Here is a 19735-nt window from a genome sequence, read left to right on the forward strand (position 1 = left end):
TGTGCCTGTGTTCCCTGATATGACGCCCCATAACCATGCCTGCAGACAACTGGAAGTGTGCCTCGGGGAGGTGGAGAACTCGCATCTGTTTGTGGGGATTCTGGGCTCCCGCTATGGCTACGTTCCCCCCACCTACAACCTTCCTGACCATCCTCACTTCCGCTGGGTAAGGCAAACAAGGTTGGAGCAGGGCCTGGGGAGGAAACAAATGTTGGGCAGGGCTAGGGAGAAGCCACGGTTTGTTGAGAACCCTGGGACTATATACAGGTAGGTCCTTGACCCTTGAAGTGAAACCTAGGTGGAAGGTTCTGTGAGTGGCCAAGTCCTAGATGAGGGAATTTCTTTGAGAAGTACCTCTGGGTTAACCAGGGATGCGAGAGTTAAGAGGGCAGGTCTGTTTAGGTTTTGCCATCAGATGGATCTGGGTTCTGATCTCCCTTCTGTCATTGTGCAGCATTGTGGGAAATAGCTTATGCTAATCTGGTCTCAATTTCCCCATATACTAAAGAGAAACAGTGACACCTCCATTGCACGATTATTAGGAGAATTAGATATCTATAAAAAACGCTCAACACATGACAGGCATTCAACAGATGTTAGCTGTAAGCTCTATTTTATTGGCTTGTGTCTGGAGGGAGGGAGACATGTTACAGAGATGAAGGAGCCCTGGTGTGTTGGCAGGTTTCAGGGGAGGGGTTAGAGTGACGTAGGACTGAACCTGCCTGCTGTCTGCCCTCTTCCTCAGGCCCAGCAGTACCCTTCAGGTCGCTCTGTGACAGAGATGGAGGTGATGCAGTTCCTGAATCGGGGCCTCCGCCTGCAGCCCTCTGCCCAAGCGCTCATCTACTTCCGGGACTCCAGCTTCCTCAGGTACCTTCTGTGGCCTTCGGGCCTCGGCCTCCCCAGAAGGCCGGACAAGCCCAGACGCCATGTCTTCTCTCCCCACAGTCAGAGTACGGGAGAGGGAGCTAGAAGAGAGAACTAGGGCTCAGAGGGCTTGCCTTTGTAGACCAGATCAGCCTTGGAGCTGAAATGGGGAGATCTGCATTTGAGGAATTTCAGGGAACCACAGCGAGGTCTGGTGGTTGGGGGTACAGAGATGCTAGGGTCTGAGTCCAGCATCACTCTTGGGGTGTTTTTGGTGGTCAGCTCTGTGCCAGAGGCCTGGAAACCTGACTTTATTTCTGAGTCTGAAGAGGCTGTACGTCGGATCTCAGAACTGAAGAGCTACCTGAACAAACATAAAGGGATCACCTGTCGCAGGTGAGCTGGGGGAGGTGGAGAGCCCCTGCACGGAGAGACGTGGTGAGGGGAGCCAGGCCTGCTCTGACCCTGCTGTGCTCCTTCTGCCCACAGATACTCCTGTGAGTGGGGGGGCGTGGCAGCTGGCCAGCCCTATGTTGCGGGGCTGGACGAATTTGGGCAGTTGGTTCTGCAGGATGTGTGGAGTGTGATCCAGAAGCTTTACATACAGGTCAGCAGGAGAGCTGGTGGCCAGGGGAGTGGAGAGGGGGTAGGGTGGGAAGTAACTTGGTGGGGACTCTGAGTTTTAGGCCTGGGGTCCTGAGGAGTGTGGAAACATAGTCAGTGCCCCATGTGCCCTCAGCCCGAGGCCCAGCTGGAGCAGCCAATGTCCATCCCAGATGATGACTTGGTCCAAGCCACCTTTCAGCAGCTGCAGAGCCCCCTGAGTCCTGCCCGACCTCGCCTTCTTCAGGACACAGTGCAGCAGCTGCTGCTGCACCGAGGGAAACTGAGCCTCGTGACCGGGCAGCCGGGACAAGGGAAGACCGCCTTCCTGGTACAATCTCAGAGGCCTGGGCAGGAGGGAGCGAGGGCTGTGTGGGCTAAGGAGGGCTGAGGAGGTGGGGCACAGGGAGCTTGTGCATGTAAAATGTGACCATGTTTTCGCTTCCCTTCCTATACAGGCGTCCCTTGTGTCAGCCCTGCAGGCTCCTAATGGGGCCAAGGTGGCCCCCGTGGTCTTCTTCCACTTTTCAGGGGCCCGCCCTGACCAGGGTCTTGCCCTTACCCTGCTCAGACGCCTTTGTGCCTATCTGCGTAGTCAATTTCAAGAGCCCAGCTCCCTCCCCAGCACCTACCGGTGTGTATCCCCACCATTAGCGCTGCCCTGGTGATGCTGCGGGACGCTACCCCTGCATCACGCTACCCCTGCGTCTCCCTCTCTGCTGACCCCGGTCCTTCCCCTCCGCGTACAGGGGCCTGGTGTGGGAGCTGCAGCAGAGACTGCTGCCCAAGTCTGCTCAGTCCCTGCAATCTGGCCAGACCCTGGTGCTGGTCATCGATGGGGCTGACCGGTTGGTGGACCAGCACGGGCAGTTGATCTCAGACTGGATCCCAAGGACCCTTCCCCCGGTGAGTGGGAGAAGGAGGTGGTGGGGCGGGATGCACAGGGAGGAGAGGGGCCTCTCCAACATTGTTCTCCTTTTCCGTCTACCTCCATACCCTTTTGCCCAAATACCACAGCGGGTGCACCTGGTGCTGAGTGTGTCTAGTGACGCCAGCCTTGGGGAGACCCTTGAACAGAGCCAGGATGCCCGTGTGGTGGCCCTGGGGCCTCTGGAGCCGTCTGCCCGGGCCCGGCTGGTGAGAGAAGAGCTGGCTCTGTATGGCAAGCGGCTGGAGGAGTCCCCTTTTAACAACCAGGTGGATGGAGGCCAGGGCTGGTGGGTGTGTGGGGTGAATGTGGGAGCTGAACGGAGCAGGGTGCTGAGGCTGCTAGCTGCCCCACACAGACCAGCTGCCCCTTCGTTTCTCAGGAACTCTGTGCCAGGGGACGTTGTTAATAAGATAACTGATTCCTTATAATATCACCTAGCCTTTTCCCCTGCTGAATGGCTCCTCCAGGCCCCATCCAGGTGAGGGGAGGAGTAAAGCTGTGGTTATCAGGTGGGGTAGGCTGAGCCACAGGGGATTCCTTGAAAAGAGGCTGGCTGGGCAGAGCAGCATAGGGAAGGGATGGCTGTGCCCCTAGGTGATGCCATTTCCACTGCTGGGGACTCGCAGAGGAGGAGCTAGTGGGCTTTGTGCTGGACCAGAGGACAGGGGCCAGAGGGCAGGCTGTGGGCAGGCTGTCTGGTCCCCATGCTGAGTCCTCTGATCTTGTCAGATGCGGCTGCTGCTGGTGAAGCGGGGGTCAGCCCTGCCGCTCTATCTACGCTTGGTCACCGATCACCTGAGGCTCTTCACGCTCTATGAGCAGGTCTGTTGAGGATGTCAACCCCCACCCCTCATTGTCTAAGTCCGAATTCCACCTGCCACTCTCCGTTCAGCTTCTTGCATCCTCATCCTTAGCCTTCTTCCACCCTCATCTTTTACCATCTTTGATCCCCAGTTCCCCCTCCTCACCTCGCCTCCAAACCCACTTTTCTCCCACTTGCTTCTCTTTCCTTTTCATCCTTTCCCATGGTTTCGCCTGCTGCCCCCTCCTCTCCCTACAACCAAGCTACCTCTCCCTCTCCCCCAATTGACTGACGCCCCGTCTCTCTTCGCCCAGGTGTCTGAGAGACTCCGGACCCTGCCTGCCACTGTGCCCCTGCTGCTGCAACACATCCTGGGCACGCTTGAGCAAGAGCATGGCCCTGATGTCCTTCCCCAGGCCTTGGCCACACTTCAGGTCACACGTAGTGGTCAGTGCTTGGTGTGGGGTGGGAGGCAGAGGCTCGGGTTGGATGACCTTGGTTCAGCGGGGGTTTCAGTGAGCGGTGCAAGGAGGGGCTAGGTGTGCTAGGGAAGGGACGGCTGTGTGGTTTGGTGAGGGCCTCAGAGAGCTTCCTTTTCAGGTCTGACTGTGGACCAGGTGCATGGAGTGCTGAGTGCATGGCGGCTACTTCCCAGGGGGACCAAGACCTGGGAACAAGTGGTGGCTGCTGGTAACAGTGGGGACCCTTACCCCATGGGCCCATTTGCCTATCTCATCCAGAGCCTGCGCAGGTACGAGTGTCCCCAACTGAGTTCCCACTGACCTCCTGGGTCTTTCCTGATTTTAGCCAGAGCCCTATGTGATCCTTTCTTCACCCCGCGCTTCTCTTGGCGTAGCCCCTGACACCTGTCTCCCAGACTCTGAATAGCTGCCACTCAAGTAACCACTGTTTGAGTGGGGAATGGGAGCCCATATCTGTGCCAGGATGCTCAGTGATGGGCCTCCTCCCTCCCTTCTCCTTCCTTCTCTCCCTTACATGAGGATAGTTTGCTGGGGGAGGGCCCCCTGGAGCGGCCTGGCTCCCGTCTCTGCCTCCCTGATGGGCCGCTGCGAACAGCAGCTAAATGTCGCTATGGGAAGAGGCCGGGGCTGGAGAGCACAGCACACGTCCTCATTGCAGGTGATTGTAGCCCAAGTCAGCTTGGGGCACTGGGGATGGGGCTGGGCCTGGAGGCCAGGACCATTTACTAGTGCTCCCCATTGGTTGGCCCCATCTCCTGCCACCCCAGTGGGTGGATGGCTTACTATATATAGCCTGACGGAGGGGATCTTTGGAGGTGCTTCAGGGCAGAGCCCATCTCAAGTCTGTTCCTATGACCCACACCTGCAGCTCAGCTCTGGAAGACCTGTGACCCTGATGCCTCAGGCACCTTCCGAAGTTGCCCTCCTGAAGCTCTGGGAGACCTTCCGTATCACCTGGTTAGTTCCCACATCCCATAGCCACCTTCTCCCAAGCAATTGCTTTGGCTGTTCTAAGACCCCTCTCCACCTTGACCACCACTCCCATCACCACTGCCATTACCCCTCCCAAACTCTCTCTGCCTTTCTCCTTTTGGTTTTCCTGCCCTTCTCCTTTAGGTCCTTTGTCCCAGCTCTTAGGTCTAGCTCCTAGCTGCATAGGCAGGTCTCAGACTAGACTGTCCCTCCTTACAGCCTCTTCATGCCCCTAATGAATCCACTCTGGCCCTCCCAGCTCCAGAGCGGAAACCGTGGCCTTCTTGCTGAGTTCCTCACCAGTCTCCATGTGGTGGCCGCACACCTGGAACTGGGTCTGATCTCTCGGCTCCTGGAGGCCCATGCCCTCTATGGTGAGATGAGTCACTGGGTGACTTCTTCTCTTCTCTAAGATTTGGGGTTCCTGGGGTCCTGCTCAGAGGGAGATGTAATGGAAAGAACAATCTAATTTCCATTTCAAGTTGAAAATGCTACGAGGTAAGAGTCTTGGGAGACCTTTTGCCTAGATCTCTTAGACCAGAGGTTCTCAAACTTTAGTCAGTGAGCATAAAAGAAGCTGGGAAAGTTGTTCAGACTGTAGATCTCTAGGTTCCCAGATTCTGGCTGCTTAGGTCTAGAGTGCGCCCTAAAATGTGTACTTTTAACATGTGTTCCTGATGCGGGGCCAGAGGGCCACACTGTGCGACTTACCATGTTAGACACATGTGTGATTGTATTTTGTGCTGGGGTTCATGGAGGTCCAGTCTGGCTCCCAATGACGCCCTCCATTTCTTCCATAGCTTCTTCAGTCTCTGAAGAGGAACAGAAGCTTCCTGAGGCTGACATTGCTGTCTTTCACACCTTCCTGAAGCAGCAGGCTCCAGTCCTCAGCCAGTACCCCCTGCTCCTGCCCCAGCAGGCAGCCAATCAGCCTCTGGACTCGCCTCTTTGCCGCCAGGCCCCCCAGCTTGCCCAGCGATGGCACCTCCAGCGCATGCTACGGTGGCTTAATAAACCCAAAACCATGAAGGGCCAGCAGAGGTAAGACCCTTGACCCCAGAGCATCATCAAAGAGCAGGCTGCAGCCCTTTCTGAAACTGGAGAATCAAGGACAGACCAGAGTCATCATGGAGAAGGGGATTCAGGCCCAGAAATGCAGAAATGAATTCTTGTTTACTCCCTTCCCTTCATTCCTCATTTCTTCCCTTTCTTCCTGCTCTTTCTCTAGCTCCAGCCTGTCCCTGGCATTTTCCTCATCCCCCACAGCTGTGGCCTTCTCCCCCAGTGGGCAAAGAGCTGCTGTAGGCACTGCCAATGGGACAGTTTACCTGTTGGACCTGAGAACCTGGCAGGTATGACACTCAAGGCGGGGCAATTTACCTTCATAAAAGCCTCACAGACTGCCCTGGGGCCCCGGATAAGCCAAGTCCAGCTGCCATCACCCTGTTTCAGTCAGCAACTTTACTTCCCTCTTATCAGCTCAAAAGGGCTTGGTCCAAAGATCAGTCACACAGACAGCAAACATTTGCTTCACACCTTCCATTCAAGGCACTGTACTAAGCATTGCAAGGAACACAGGGCTTAGGACCTTGTCTTTGCCTACCAAGTGGTCAGTTTTGTTGAAATATAAGGTCTAGAAGGTAAAAAGAAACCAAAACATAACCATGTCCCATAGATTAGAGCTGAGTGAGTTGTACAGTGACTGGATATAGGATAAAGAAGGGCAGGCCTTCTGGGTACAGTAAAGAACCTGAGCAAAGACGTGGGAGGGGAATGTTTCCTGTAAATTGCTGGGAATGGTTGCAGCAGAGGGTGCTAAAGGAGGGTAATGGTAGATTAGGCCGGAGAGTTGGGTCTCTCCTCTTCCCACCCATATCATTCCCCCATATGCACTACTCGTATGCATGCGTGTCATGTCATTCCCACCTCAGACCCATCAAAGTCTTCTGTGAATTGGGGACATGTATAGGGTTTGGAGTGGGGGAGAACACGTGACACCACTTGGATTACGAGGCTTCACTTGAACGTGAGCTTGGCCTCGGGCTGGAGTGGAACCAAAGCTTTGTACTTTGGCCCCACATCAGGAATACTTGTTCAAAGAGGGCCACGCTTTGAGACCTCTGTAAAGGATGTAGAGCCCTGTCGTGGCCTCCTTTTTGGTTGGGGCTTGGAGGGGCTGGACAAGGGGGGGGTCAAAGGAGTATCCTGAGCGTGCTTTCCTGCCCTCTCTCATAGGAGGAGAAGTCTGTGGTGAGTGGCTGCGATGGCGTCTCCTCTTGTTCATTCCTCTCGGACAATGCCCTCTTTATTACTGCCTTTGACGGGCTCCTGGAGCTCTGGGACCTGCAGCATGGCTGTCGGTAAGGGTCCCCATGTCTCGGAGTAATGGCCTTCCCTGTTTGTGGGAAGCCCAGGGGAGGGGGATGAGGAGGGAGCCTGTGGCCAGGAGGCCCCAGGGGCCTGACGCTGTCTCCCTGGGATAGGGTGCTCCAGACCAAGGCTCACCAGTACGAAATCACCGGCTGCTGCCTGAGCCCAGACCGCCGGTGGCTGGCTACCGTGTGCCTGGGGGGATGCCTAAAGGTAATGACTGGGGGCTGTAGTAGTTAAAATGGCCCCAACTGCTGGGTCAGCCCATGAGGTTGTTCTGTCAGTGTGGCAGAGTCTGCCAACCACCTTCCCTGCTGTGGGCGGGGACTGGACAAGGTGGTCCCTGGACCTCTAGGATGAAGGTGCTCAGGTATCTGTCTTCAGCACCTGATGCTTCCGCTTCTCCCTCCTCCAGCTGTGGGACACAGTCCGTGGGCAGCTGGCCTTCCAGCACACCTGTCCCAAGCCCCTGAACTGCATTGCTTTCCACCCAGAGGGGCAGGTAATGGCCATAGGCAGCTGGGCCGGCAGCTTCACCTTCTTCCAGGTGGACGGGCTGAAAGTCACCAAGGTGAGAAGGTCCTCTGTCGCCCTGGGGGAAGAACACAGAAGGTTGTGAGTGGAAGGCGGGAAATGACACACATCCACATTTTGTGTCACTTTGGGCTTGTGTTGAGAGCAGGCCCTGACATTTCCGTTTCTATCTCCCCATGTAGGAGCTGGGGGCCCCCGGAGCCTCTGTCCGTTCTTTGGCCTTCAATGCGACTGGGCGGGTTGTGGCTGTGGGCCGGCTGGACAGGATGGTGGAGCTGTGGGCGTGGCAGGAGGGGGCACGGCTGGCTGCCTTCCCTGCCCATGGTGGCTTTGTGGCTGCTGCCCTTTTCCTGCGTGCTGGCTGCCAGTTACTGACGGCCGGAGAGGATGGCAAGGTCAGGTTACAGAGGGCTTGGGGTGGGTTATGGGGAGTGAGTAGCAAAGGCAGGCAATATTTGGGTGAGGGTAGGCCTTTGTTGAGAAGACTATGGAGGAGCTTGGCTGGTGCGAGCTTCCGGGAGTGGGGTGCGAGTGTGTGTACTGATAGCTCTCAGGAGAAAAGTCTCTAGAGGGAGAATTTAATGGGGTGGTTGTAACTCCGGGGTGCAAGTGGAATATCTTTAAGCCCTTTTATTGGCCCTCAGGTTCAGGTGTGGTCCGGGTCTCTGGGTCGGCCCCGTGGGTGCCTAGGTTCCCTTTCTCTCTCTCCTGCCCTCTCTGTGGCTCTCAGTCCACATGGTGATCTGGTGGCTGTTGGGTACCGAGCAGATGGCATCAGGATCTATGAAACTTCTTCAGGTACTGAAGGGAGAAGGGATGGGGCGTTTGAGCCTTTGGAGGGAGGTCCTCCCATTCTGATCCCCTTTCCAAGTGTTTTCCTCTCTCGATTTCTCTCATTTTCTAGGTTCACAGGGGGCTCTGTGTCAAGCACTAGATGTGGCAGTGTCCGCACTGGTCTGGCTAAGCCCTAAGGTGTTGGTGAGTGGTGCAGAAGATGGGTCCCTGCAGGGCTGGGCACTCAAGGAAAGCTCCCTTCAGTCCCTCTGGCTCCTGTCCAGATACCAGAAGCCTGTGCTGGGACTGGCGGCCTCTCAGGAACTCTTGGCTTCTGCCTCAGGTAGTACTGGGCTCTGGGCAGGGTTGTGAATCATTGTTCCTTTTAAATATGCTAATACCTTTCTTCAATTTATATGTATATGTGTGCATGAAAAGACACACACATACAATTGTTTTTACAATTTCAAGGTGCTCTAAATGCATTTATTTTGCATAATCAGTCTAGACTGTGTCTTCTTGTTCCCTAACCCTGATTCTGGGACCTCTTTGCAATCCCTGTGATGCTTTGGTTTTCTGCCCAGTGGGAGACTGCTGTATAAAGGGATGGGTTTCCCTTAGGAGGTGAGAGAGAGGTGGAGGTGAAAATGCAGAGTGGCCTTAGTCCTCACTAGGGAGGAGGCTTGGTCCAAGTGACCCTGGGCACTTGAGATGGGGAGGGTTTGGAGGTGCAGTGGGGAGTTAGGGGGAGACAGCTGCAGAGCCGGCTCTGGGAGAGCCTGGCGTCCTGTCCTGTGGACTCACATGGTGACCAGCCGTGTCCACTGCCTACAACTCCCTGCATCCCTCCCTTGGAGCTTTGCCCTCACACCTCACCCTCAGCCCCCACGAAGGCCTTTGTCGTTGGCCTCCGGGCCTGTCTCCCTTCCCCTTTCAGGGACTCTTATTCTCTCCCTCTTTCCAATGCAGAGGATTTCACAGTGCGGCTGTGGCCAAGGCAGTTGCTGACACTGCCACAAAAGGCAGAAGACTTTCCCTGTGGCACTGAACTCCTGGGACATAAGGGCCCTGTAAACTGCTGTAGCTTCAGCACTGATGGGGGCAGCCTGGCCACTGGAGGAAGGGATCGGGTGAGCCACAGAAGGATACAACCCCTGGGCCCTGCTCCCCCTGGGCCCCAGACCCCCTTGGCCCCACAGCCCCTCTGGTTCCTGGATTCCTGAATGGCCCAATTGCCATTGCTTCCTCTGGCTATTTGCTTTGCCAGACCTGTGCTGGATCTGCCCACGCTTCCTTCCTTGATACTCTCTTTCCTTGAAACTTCTTTCCCGAAATGGCCCTTGTGTTCCTACCGCCATTCTGTGGTCCTAACTGCTCCATCTTTTGGGACCTATCCAGAGTCTCCTCTGCTGGGATGTGAGGACACCCACAGCCCCTGTTCTGACTTGCTCCTTTTCTGCCTGTCACCGTGACTGGGTCACTGGCTGTGCTTGGACCAAAGACAACCTACTGGTGAGTGAAGGGTAGCAGTGGTGCAAATCTCAGCAGGCTTCCTAGGGGAGGACGACACTCCCCATCTCATCCTTTTCTGACCCCCCATTTATAATAGTAATAGCTATGATTTATTGAGCACTTAGGACGTGCCAGGCACTGGACTAAGTTCTTTGCATATATTGCCTTATTTAATCTTTGCAACACCCTGCAAAGTAGATACTACTATTATCTCTAGTGTACAGACAAGGATATTGAGCTCAGATAGAGTCAAGAACATTTCCAAGGCCATGTAAGTGATGCAGTCTTCAATGCATCTGGGCGGGTTGTGGCTGTGGGCCAGCTGGCCAGGATAGGAAAGCTCATGCTCTTCAGAAGAACACAGAACTGTCTCCCCAAGGCTTTAGGATGCCCCATTCCTGCCCGTGGAGTACTGCTGCGATTTCTTTGTCTGGAGGCAAAAATCAGTCTTGCCTTATGCGCTCGAGGTTTCAGAGTGTTTTTAAATGCACCCAGCTTGCACAAGCAGGCTCTGCAGCCATCTCTGACTCCCCTTAAACCCCAGCCCCGCCCCCACCCCATCTCAAGTGCCCAGCGTCACTTGGGCCAAGCCTCTAGCAAAGCCTAGTTTTTCAATGTAGAATCCCCATGTTGTTCTTAAAAAGAGATGAGAAAGGAGTATCAGTTGAATAGACTTTTCCCCTTTGTCTGGGTTTGTTGATTGACATTATGTTAGTAAGAAGGACAGTCGATACTATTTATTCAGTGCTCACTGTGTACCAGGCAGCGGGCTAAGTCCTTTGTATAGATGCCTCAGCCCCACAGCAACCATATCAGATAGGTGCACTGTCATTATCCTGGTTGAATAGATGAGAAACCTAAGTCTCAAAGAGATGAACTTGCCCCAAGTCACAAAGTAATGAATGGTGGAGGTAGGATTTGAACCCAGGACAGCCCATGCTCTTAATCACAAGACTTACTGCCCTCCACCCGACATTATAAACACACAAAAATGCTGGAGGGATGCTGCTAATCCCACTCCTCTGATCTTTGACTCTGCAGATCTCCTGCTCCAGTGATGGCTCTGTGGGGCTGTGGAACCCAGAGTCGAGACAGCGGTTGGGTCAGTTCCTGGGTCATCAGAGTGCTGTGAGCGCCGTGGCGGCTGTGGTGAGAGGCAATGGAGAGTTCACGGGGGTCTCTGGGAGGCTAAGGGGGCTTTGGGAGACTGGATGAATTGGGTAGCTAATCCCAAAGGCAAAGAAGTAGAAAGAATGAGATGCTTGGGCCTGGATTAGGGTGTGGAGACTGAGGGTGGGCGTGAGGGGAGAGAGAGCATGAAAACGCAGCAGCTTAGATTCATGACCTTGTGGGAGGACTGCAGCCCTGAGCCCCCAGCTTCACGTCCCGAGTTCTCCACACTCTTTGACAGTAAGCCCCTAATTCTCAGCCCACACCTAATGCTCTGTGATGGGAATTGTGCTTCCCATATCCTGCACAGTGTAACTCTTCTCTGATCCTGTGCTCTGGAGCAGGAGGAACACGTAGTGTCTGTGGGCCGGGATGGGACCTTGAAAGTCTGGGACCATCAGGGTGTGGAGCTGACCAGCATCCCTGCTCACTCAGGACCCATCAGCCACTGTGCAGCTGCCCTGGAGCCCCGTGCAGGTGATGAAACATCGGCCACCTTCCCTTCCCCACTGCCTCTTCTTTCTCCCCTGCTTCTCCCCTTCTTCTCACTCAGTATCTATGTCTTAACAGCTGGCCAGCCTGGGTCAGAGCTTCTGGTGGTGACTGTTGGACTGGATGGGGTCACACGGTTATGGCATCCACTCTTGGTGAGTTTACTGAAAGGACTGAGGTGGAAAAGATATAGTGGGATAACCTTCTGTGTGTCAACCCCTTATTGTCCCATCTCTGTCCTTCCTAGGTGTTTCAGACACATACCCTCCTGGGACACAGTGGCCCAGTCAGTGCAGCTGCTGTTTCAGAGGCCTCAGGCCTCCTGCTGACCACCTCGGAGGATGGTTCCATACGGCTCTGGGAGGTACCTAAGGAAGCAGGTGAGTGCGGTTTGGAGAGAGGCAAGGTAGGAAAGAGGGGTTTGTAACTGGGACCAAGAAGGTCAAGGGTGGCCTGATATCTCCTTCTGTATCCCAGCTCCTAATGATTCACTTCTCTCTTCTCCAGATGAAACAAATATACCCAGGAGTCCTGCAGCCATCACTGCTGTGGCCTGGGCCCCAGACGGTTCTCTGGCTGTGTCTGGGAATCAAGCTGGGGAACTAACCTTATGGCAGGAGGCTCAGGCTGTGGCCACAGCACAGGTGAGTTGGGGCAACCCCAATTCTTTGTCTATGTGAATTCTGCTCTGGCTCTATCTAATGGTACGTGCTGGGGTTGGAGGTTGCATACATGGCTGGGAGAGGAAAGAGGGTTAATCCCGGTTTCTCGGAAGTACTGAAGTGAACTTGTTGTATACACCAGGCTCCAGGCCGCATCAGTGCTCTACTCTGGTACTCGGCAAACACCTTGGTTGTTGTCAGTGCTGATGAAAAAATCAGCGAGTGGCGAGTGGAACTGCAGAAGGGTTCAACGTCCAGAAATTTCAGGTGAAATGAGGCAGCTGGGTTAATGTGATAGTACCAATAGTCTCCTTACACCCAGGATTTTACTCAAATCACTCCACCTCTACTTCTGAAGTAGGTCAACAGGAGGTTAAAAAAGAAAAAAGTCTCCGGGAAACCGTTTTCTACTCTTTGTCATGTCAATTTAAATAATAATTAAGTGCCTACTTTATGCTAAGTTTTGGGCCAGCCAGTGTGAACCAGGTTGAAATTTATTTTTTAATTTAAAAAGCTCCCAGTAGAGGAATGTGCATATAAGTAAACCATCAACAATGTTCAGAGTGATTAGTGCTATAGTAAAGGTCTATATACCAGGGGTGCCAAAAAAAATGTGTATAAGTGGACACTTTGGTCAAGCAGTAGCTCGCAGTAATCAGAAGTGTCTGGACGCTGATGGTAACTACTTTGAGCACCTCTTGAACTGCAGAAGTCAAACGTGACTTGTATTCATCTTTTGTTATTGGTATATATTATTATAATTTTAATAGTTTTTTCCTTAAAACGTGTATACATTTTTTTGGCACCATACACACACACACACACACACACACACACACACACACATTTCCTAGGGCTGCAGAATTTGTGAAATTTACGGTTGCTATTTGAGGTTGGGCTTAAAGGGTGCATAGGAGATTTCTGGACCAGTAAGGGAAGGCCATGTGTAGGAAGAGGAAGTAGTAACGTTAACAAAAGGCATGGAGGCATGAGAGTACATGGTGTATTCTGAGTACATATAACCAAGTTTTGGGGTTCTTGGTGGGAGTTGGGGGGAGTATTGGGTTGAGAATATAAACTGGGGCCAGGCTGCAGAGGGCACAGTGCTAAGAATTTTGAGCAGAATAATTATCTGAATTTTAGAAAGAGAAGTCGGATCACAGTATGGAAGATGGATAGTAGTAGAGAGATACTGAAGTTCAGGAGACCACCTTTATAGCTGCTGCTATCGTCCAGGGAAGACAGGGATGAGGAGGAGAGATACAGATTTAGGCACTGTTTCAAGTAGGAGCCACAGTGCTTATTGATCAGTGGGAGGTCAGGAGGGAAGGAAGTGACAAGAATGTTAGCGATTCCTGAGCAAGTAAGGGGATGGTGGTGATGAATATTGATGGAAGAAAAACAGAAAGGAACAGAATTTGGTTTTATACTTTACTCCTGAGGAATTCGTGGGGGCACTGAGCAGCCTGAGAGAGGTGGACTAAAGTGGGATCTTTCTCTGTCCATGTGCCTTTTTTGAGCTACAGTCTTCACCTGAACCGAGTTCTACAGGAGGACTTAGGGTTCCTGGCAGGTGTGGGCCTGGCCCCTGATGGTCATTCCCTCATCTTGGCCAACGCGGATATGCAGCTACTGCACATGAAGAACGCAGAGGATGCTCCCTCTGTCATCTGGTAAGATCCACAATGCTGTTTCCTCCCAGGCAGGAGAAAGAGGAAAAGTGGGTTAGGGCTTACCCTGAGGTTGGGTCTACCTTAGAACAAACCCTGGGGTCTTACAGAGAGGTATTCCAGGGCTCATCCTCTTTCTTTCTTATAAACCAGGAGGCGGTATATGGAGCATCCTATAATGTTGTCTACCCACCAGGAGTTTGGTGTGTTTGTCCTGCAGCCAATGACCCCTGGAATTCTTTCTGTCTTAGTAAGTCCTGTTTGGGTGTGTGTTCAAACAAACATTTGTCCAGAACCATTATTTTAATACCTCGTGGGTATGATGGAGGATAAGAGGGAGGGAAAGGCAGTTGGTTCCAAATCCCCTTCTCTTCCTTCAACTGGAGCAGCTCTACTTAAGAGCATTATACATTGGGTTTCCCTCTAAGATTTCACTGATACAAAAAAAGGATTCTAGTGCTTAAAAACAATCACGGGAAACCATAAATCTAGGAGTTTTTTGTTTTGTTTTGTTATTTTTTTAAAATGTTTTTCCAGGACCCATCAGCTCCAAGTCAAGTAGTTGTTTCAATCTAGTTGTGGAGGGCACAGCTCACACTGGCCCATGTGGGGATCGAACTGGCAACCTTGTTGTTAAGAGCACCACACTCTGACCAACTGAGGTGGCCGGCGCCCCTAGGAGTTTTCTTAATTGCACTCCCACCCCCACCCCTCACATCCCGATTTCTCTTGTCTTGCCACTGTGAGTATGAGCCATGTCTGGAACAATACAGGCATATCTCATAGACATTATGTTGGGCTAAAGAAGCCAGACACAAAGGAGTACATATTACATGAATTCACTTAAATGAAGTTCAAGAACAAGCAAAATGAGTTTATAGTGACAGAAGGCAGAATGTTGTTTGCTCTGGGGGTGGCGATGTGCTGGTATGACTGGGAAGGACATGTAGGCAACTTTCCAGGGTGATGGAACTATTCTACATCTCCATCTGGCTGGTGATTATATGGATGTATCCATGTGTAAAAACCCATGGAGATGCACAGTTAAGATTTCTGTACTTTATTGTATCTAGGTTACAGTTAAAAAATAAAAATCCAGAGCAGAAAAGTTGCTTTGTCTGGGCACGGTTCAAGGATACAAGTAGGCTAAACAAAATGCTCTATCCTTTCACAGAGGCAAAAGGAATCCGGAGAGTTTGAAGAGAGCCTGGACTTTGATCTGAACTTAGAGAATCCTAGTGGGACCCTGGTATCAGTCACTCAGGCCAAACCTGAATCTGGTGAGTGGCGATGGGAGGACTCAAGGAGTCCAGAGGGGACCTAGAGGAGGATGGTGGATCCTTCAGTGCCTGAGACCTGGCTCTAACTCTGCCCTACAAATGGCAGAGTCTTCATTTTTGTGTGCCAGCTCTGATGGGATGCTATGGAACCTAGCCAAATGTACCCTTGAAGGAGAATGGACTACAGGAAACATCTGGCAGAAAACAGTAAAAATGCCTGAAACCCAAACTGCAGAGACAGACGCACCTATATTTAGTGACATGCATAGCTGGCCAACAAATCCACATCTAAAGACACAGCAGCGTAGAAAAGTGAGTTTGAGGGAAGGGTCACAAATACAGGGGAAGAGGCTCTAGGTCTCACCCTAGCAGACTGATGCTTTCTTGACTGTGGAGGGTCCGCTGAAACTCACCATACATTTCTCCTTCCTCTCTGAGATTCACTCGGGCTCTGTCACCGCCCTCCATGTGCTGCCTGAGTTGCTGGTGACAGCTTCAAAAGACAAAGATGTTAAGCTGTGGGAGAGACCCAGTATGCACCTGGTAAGTGTGTGTGTGTGTGTATGTGTGCATGCACACACACAAGGCGTACTGAAGGGCTGTCACAAGAGAGCAAACTTAGGCTAGGAAAGTAGAAAAGATCAAAACTCTACTTTCTTCTATCCTTTTTGCAATAATATGTGACTAACATGTTCTAAATAAAAGGCATTATTAATGTGAGAGAAAAATAAGTTAGTAAGGAGGTCCTAGGCTTGTAGGCCTCATCTGCCTCGTTTTTGTTTCCATTCTAGCTGGGCCTGTTCCGGTGCGAAGGGGCAGTGAGCTGCCTGGAACCTTGGCTGGGGCCTAACTCAAACCTGCAGCTCGCAGTGGGAGACACACAAGGCAATGTATACTTTTTGTCCTGGGAATGAAGATGCACTCTTCAGGGCAAAGATGGCATTTGTGCTAGAGATGCAACGCCTGCAGATTCTAGCGGCTACTGTCTCGGTGAAATTATAAAAATAAAGTGTCCGAAAATCTCAAATGCAGTCCTCCCTACCTGTGTTCTCATGTGGGTTTGGACCAAGAAGGAAAAAAATGGATGTTATAATGTTTCTTTTCTGATTTAACATTATTTTTTACTAGAACTGCAAGAAAGTAACCAGACGTTTAGCAGATATTCATTGAAACTAGGCTGTAGGAATCTTGTATCATTTGCTGGGCCCAGGACCCGAAGATACCATTCCTGCCAGAAGGGATGAAAGTGATATTGGCCAGCACTTAGTTTACATAGAGAGCTGGAGACTCTCACATGGTCAAGAAAGAATAAGGGGTGGAACAGTGAGCCAACAGTGCCCCAAGTCAGGACATTTAGAAAGAACGGGGGTAGAACTAGGACAACACGAGTTTCCTCTTACAGAAACAGCCCCATCTACTCAGAACTATCTGCCCAGATGGGAGGCGAGAAGCCAGGGCTCTGAAAGCAGACGGAGTCGTCTGGCTTTCACAACTTGGAGAGCAGCAGCCACTTGACTCAGAAGCACAAGTCATATAGTAATTTATATTCTTGGAAGAGATCGCAAGTCTCTCTCCAAGTGAAGCTCGCAAAGATTAAGACGAGTTGAAAGGTGGAATAGTCTTACTGACCAGCGTACCAAGGTCTATAATCCTCTTAAAAGTTCTACAGCCTTATTTTCCTGTAATTCTATCTTATGGGAGAGGACGTTACCTGAAGCCCTTTCTGTGTAAGGGTTAAGGGTCTTCTGTGTCTAAGAATTCAAGGACTTGTATGTGATAAATCAAGACTATTACAGGATGTTGTCCTGGGTCGGTAGGGCTCTCTCAGAGAAGTACCGTTTCACTCTGGTCTAGAAGTGAGTTTTGAGGATTTGGGGAGTTGAGGGGTACTGAGTTTTGTTCTTACTTCACCCCGATTCCAGATTGTACATGGAGAAATCACCTGAGGGACTTTACCTTATCTCCCAATGCCTCATGGTCTCCCTCAGTCAGGATAAAGACATAAGGAATGCCATCTGCTGATAAGTCTTAATCACAGGTCATACTTCCGTGTTTTCTCATGTGCCTCATGCTAGGGCTTTAAATATACCTTTCAGACCACCCCCTCCACAGGTACCTTGTGACTAGAAATCCAAGTTAAGGTAATTTGAAATTTATGATTTATAATCCTACCCAGAATGCGACAGTGAATCATGGCATGGCATCGTCCTGAAAGCTGCTGGTCTCAGGCTGTTGCCTTTTACTCCTCTGAAAGCAAGGGCCAAGGAGGAAGCCCAAATGTCTGTCTTCCACACTCGAAAAGTTCTATAAAAACACCCCAGCTACAGCTAGAGGAATGGGCTGGAGAAAATGAAGCAAAGGCTAACTTGCTCCATAGACTCAGCCTTGTTGGCCAGGTCCATTTGAAGCGTTTTCTTCCGTCGTTCTTATCTTGGAGATAAATATATAGCCAGGTCATAGTATAATTGCTATGAGTGAAGATAAGAAAGGACTCTAGGTAAAAGCAAGTACCCAAGGGAGTTGAAGGGAAAACCAATTTAGTTTTTACATTAAACATCTTCTGCGTTCTTATCATTAAACAGAATTTCAGTGTCTCCCAGTGTCTGGACAAGTTCCACAATTATAGCCACTGGATTGTAGGATCATAGGACATTGGAACAGTTTTATCTTCTCTTACCCATCCACACAGTCACCTTTTGCATATGCCCAAATTTTATACATGCGTTTACACATCGGTGCACAATCTGTTTTTGAAATCTAGAGTAGAACTACTCAAAGTTTGGTTTGTGGACTAGCGCCAGTCCACAGATTATTAATGGTTCACAATGACGTAGGTGTCGGAGTTGAGAGTAAGCATTTAGAAACTTATAGGAATTTGAAGTGATCTTATATCTGACAAATTTAATAAAATTGAGGCTTGTATCTTGTATGATTTTTGTTTCATTTTCCTAATAATTCATTTTGATTATATTTACAGAAGTATTGGTCCGTGACAGATCAGACATTAAAATAAAGAAACAAACAACTGTTCATCACAGAGGGTTTGAGAAGCACTACTCTAGAGAGAGTGGGTAACAAAATGGCTAAAAGCATGGACTTGGAAGAAGACTGCCTGAGTTCATGCTTCCCTTTCCCATCTTTAGAACAGGCACAAGAATGGTGCCTATTTCGTGGGGCTATCGTGAGGATTCAATACGTTAAGATGTGTAAAACCCTTAGAATAGTAGCTGACGCTTTTGTGGTAAGTGTTCAGTAAGTGCTAGCTTGAGTGTTCTTTTACTCATCCAGTGGTGCAAGTTTCACCTCGTTATTCTTCCTCAAAAATGTCTTGGTTATTATGTAGATTTAACTGATATTCTCTCAGATACCTCATGCTTCTATCCAGGACGAGGGTATGTTATGTATCACTTAGGATATTGAGGTTACGGTGTGGTAACAACCCCAGAATCTTGAAGTAGCAAAGGTTAATTTTTACTCATGCCATTTCCCAGTGAGGGGGCTCTGCTCTACTTTGCTCACACTTAAGAGATCTATGCTTCACTGACTGCAAAGGCAAGAAACAGGAAATGTGGCAAAAACCCTGTTGGCTCTAAATCTTCCACCTGGAAATAAAATACATCATTTCCATTTGTATATTATAAATATGAGCAAAGTAAGTCACGTGGCCCTACCTATTGTCAAAGGAGAGGGAGGTATCATCCTACCATGTATTTGGAAGGAGAACCAGGAACCAGATACAGTTACAGCGCTAAAGAACCTGTCTGTGTTGATGCTTCCTCCAGTGGAGTGGCTCTTAATTCTTCTTTTAAAAAATCATTTAAGAGTTACAGAAGAGTTGTAAAGATAGTACAGAGTATACCTGTGTACCCTTCACCCAGCTTCCGCTAATGTTAACATCTTATATAACCATGCTACATTTATCAAAACTAAGAAATTAACTGGCACAGTATTAACTGCAGACATGATTTGTCCACTGATGTCTTTATCTTGCTCCGGGGTCCAATCTAGAGTACCACATTGCGTTTAGTCATCATGTCTCCCCAGTCTCCCATTGTGAGAGTTTTTCAGTCTTTCCATAACCTTGACACTTTTGAAGGGTGCTGATCAGGTGTTTTGTAGAATGTCCCTGAGTTTGGCTTTGTCTACTGTTTCCTCATGAATAGACTGAGATTACGGATTTAAAGAAGGAATACAAGAGATGATGTGCTCGTCTTGCTACATCATATCAGAAGCACATGTATCAACATGACTTACTTTTTATCACTAGTGATGTATATCTTGATCACTTTTAAGGTTTAGTTGATGTTTGCCAGGTTTTTTTTAGTGTACCTTTTCCATACTCTGTTAGAGGCAAGTCACTCTAAGTCCAGCCCACACTCAAGGCGAGGGGTATTAAAGCTCCAGGAGGAAGAGGTATCAAAGAATCTGTGGTCGTATGTTAAAATCACCACAGTAATCAATAAATTCTGAGGTAGGTTTTTGGAGACAATGCAAATGTCCTGTTTCACTGACTAATTTTAGCAGTCATCCATTGATCTTGACTGTAGCAGTTATTACTATAGTCTTCTAATGATTTTCTATTTCCCTAACCCTTCAACATTAATTGAAATTCTT

The 19735-nt window shown here is 50.3% G+C and overlaps 1 protein-coding gene across 2 annotated transcripts in view; it reads left to right on the top strand.

The window, feature by feature from the left end:
• The window catches only part of TEP1 (telomerase associated protein 1), a 36428-nt gene extending 20280 nt beyond the window's left edge, over positions 1-16148 (top strand). Inside the window, exons 20-55 of one of the 2 annotated variants that reach the window (XM_074327946.2) lie at positions 46-166; positions 746-870; positions 1150-1263; positions 1357-1474; positions 1607-1801; positions 1929-2104; positions 2220-2376; positions 2488-2667; positions 3131-3223; positions 3518-3650; positions 3804-3954; positions 4210-4343; positions 4554-4642; positions 4917-5031; positions 5458-5698; positions 5886-6009; positions 6893-7017; positions 7141-7240; positions 7443-7598; positions 7744-7956; positions 8206-8359; positions 8466-8678; positions 9305-9465; positions 9734-9847; positions 10889-10996; positions 11362-11494; positions 11588-11664; positions 11757-11889; positions 12017-12153; positions 12314-12438; positions 13698-13844; positions 13995-14091; positions 15016-15121; positions 15228-15433; positions 15560-15664; positions 15913-16148. In XM_074327946.2, the coding sequence (XP_074184047.2) occupies positions 46-166; positions 746-870; positions 1150-1263; positions 1357-1474; positions 1607-1801; positions 1929-2104; positions 2220-2376; positions 2488-2667; positions 3131-3223; positions 3518-3650; positions 3804-3954; positions 4210-4343; positions 4554-4642; positions 4917-5031; positions 5458-5698; positions 5886-6009; positions 6893-7017; positions 7141-7240; positions 7443-7598; positions 7744-7956; positions 8206-8359; positions 8466-8678; positions 9305-9465; positions 9734-9847; positions 10889-10996; positions 11362-11494; positions 11588-11664; positions 11757-11889; positions 12017-12153; positions 12314-12438; positions 13698-13844; positions 13995-14091; positions 15016-15121; positions 15228-15433; positions 15560-15664; positions 15913-16035 (4999 nt within the window). In that variant the 3' untranslated portion in view covers positions 16036-16148. Of the gene's footprint in view, positions 1-45; positions 167-745; positions 871-1149; positions 1264-1356; positions 1475-1606; positions 1802-1928; positions 2105-2219; positions 2377-2487; positions 2668-3130; positions 3224-3517; positions 3651-3803; positions 3955-4209; positions 4344-4553; positions 4643-4916; positions 5032-5457; positions 5699-5885; positions 6010-6892; positions 7018-7140; positions 7241-7442; positions 7599-7743; positions 7957-8205; positions 8360-8465; positions 8679-9304; positions 9466-9733; positions 9848-10888; positions 10997-11361; positions 11495-11587; positions 11665-11756; positions 11890-12016; positions 12154-12313; positions 12439-13697; positions 13845-13994; positions 14092-15015; positions 15122-15227; positions 15434-15559; positions 15665-15912 lie in introns of those variants that run through there. The other variant, XR_012494795.2, reaches the window with a different exon arrangement.
• Positions 16149-19735: the final 3587 nt, after the last annotated feature.

Source organism: Rhinolophus sinicus, chromosome 3 (genome assembly GCF_057876585.1).
Source record: "Rhinolophus sinicus isolate RSI-liver-muscle chromosome 3, RSI-T2T, whole genome shotgun sequence".
NCBI lineage: Eukaryota > Metazoa > Chordata > Mammalia > Chiroptera > Rhinolophidae > Rhinolophus > Rhinolophus sinicus.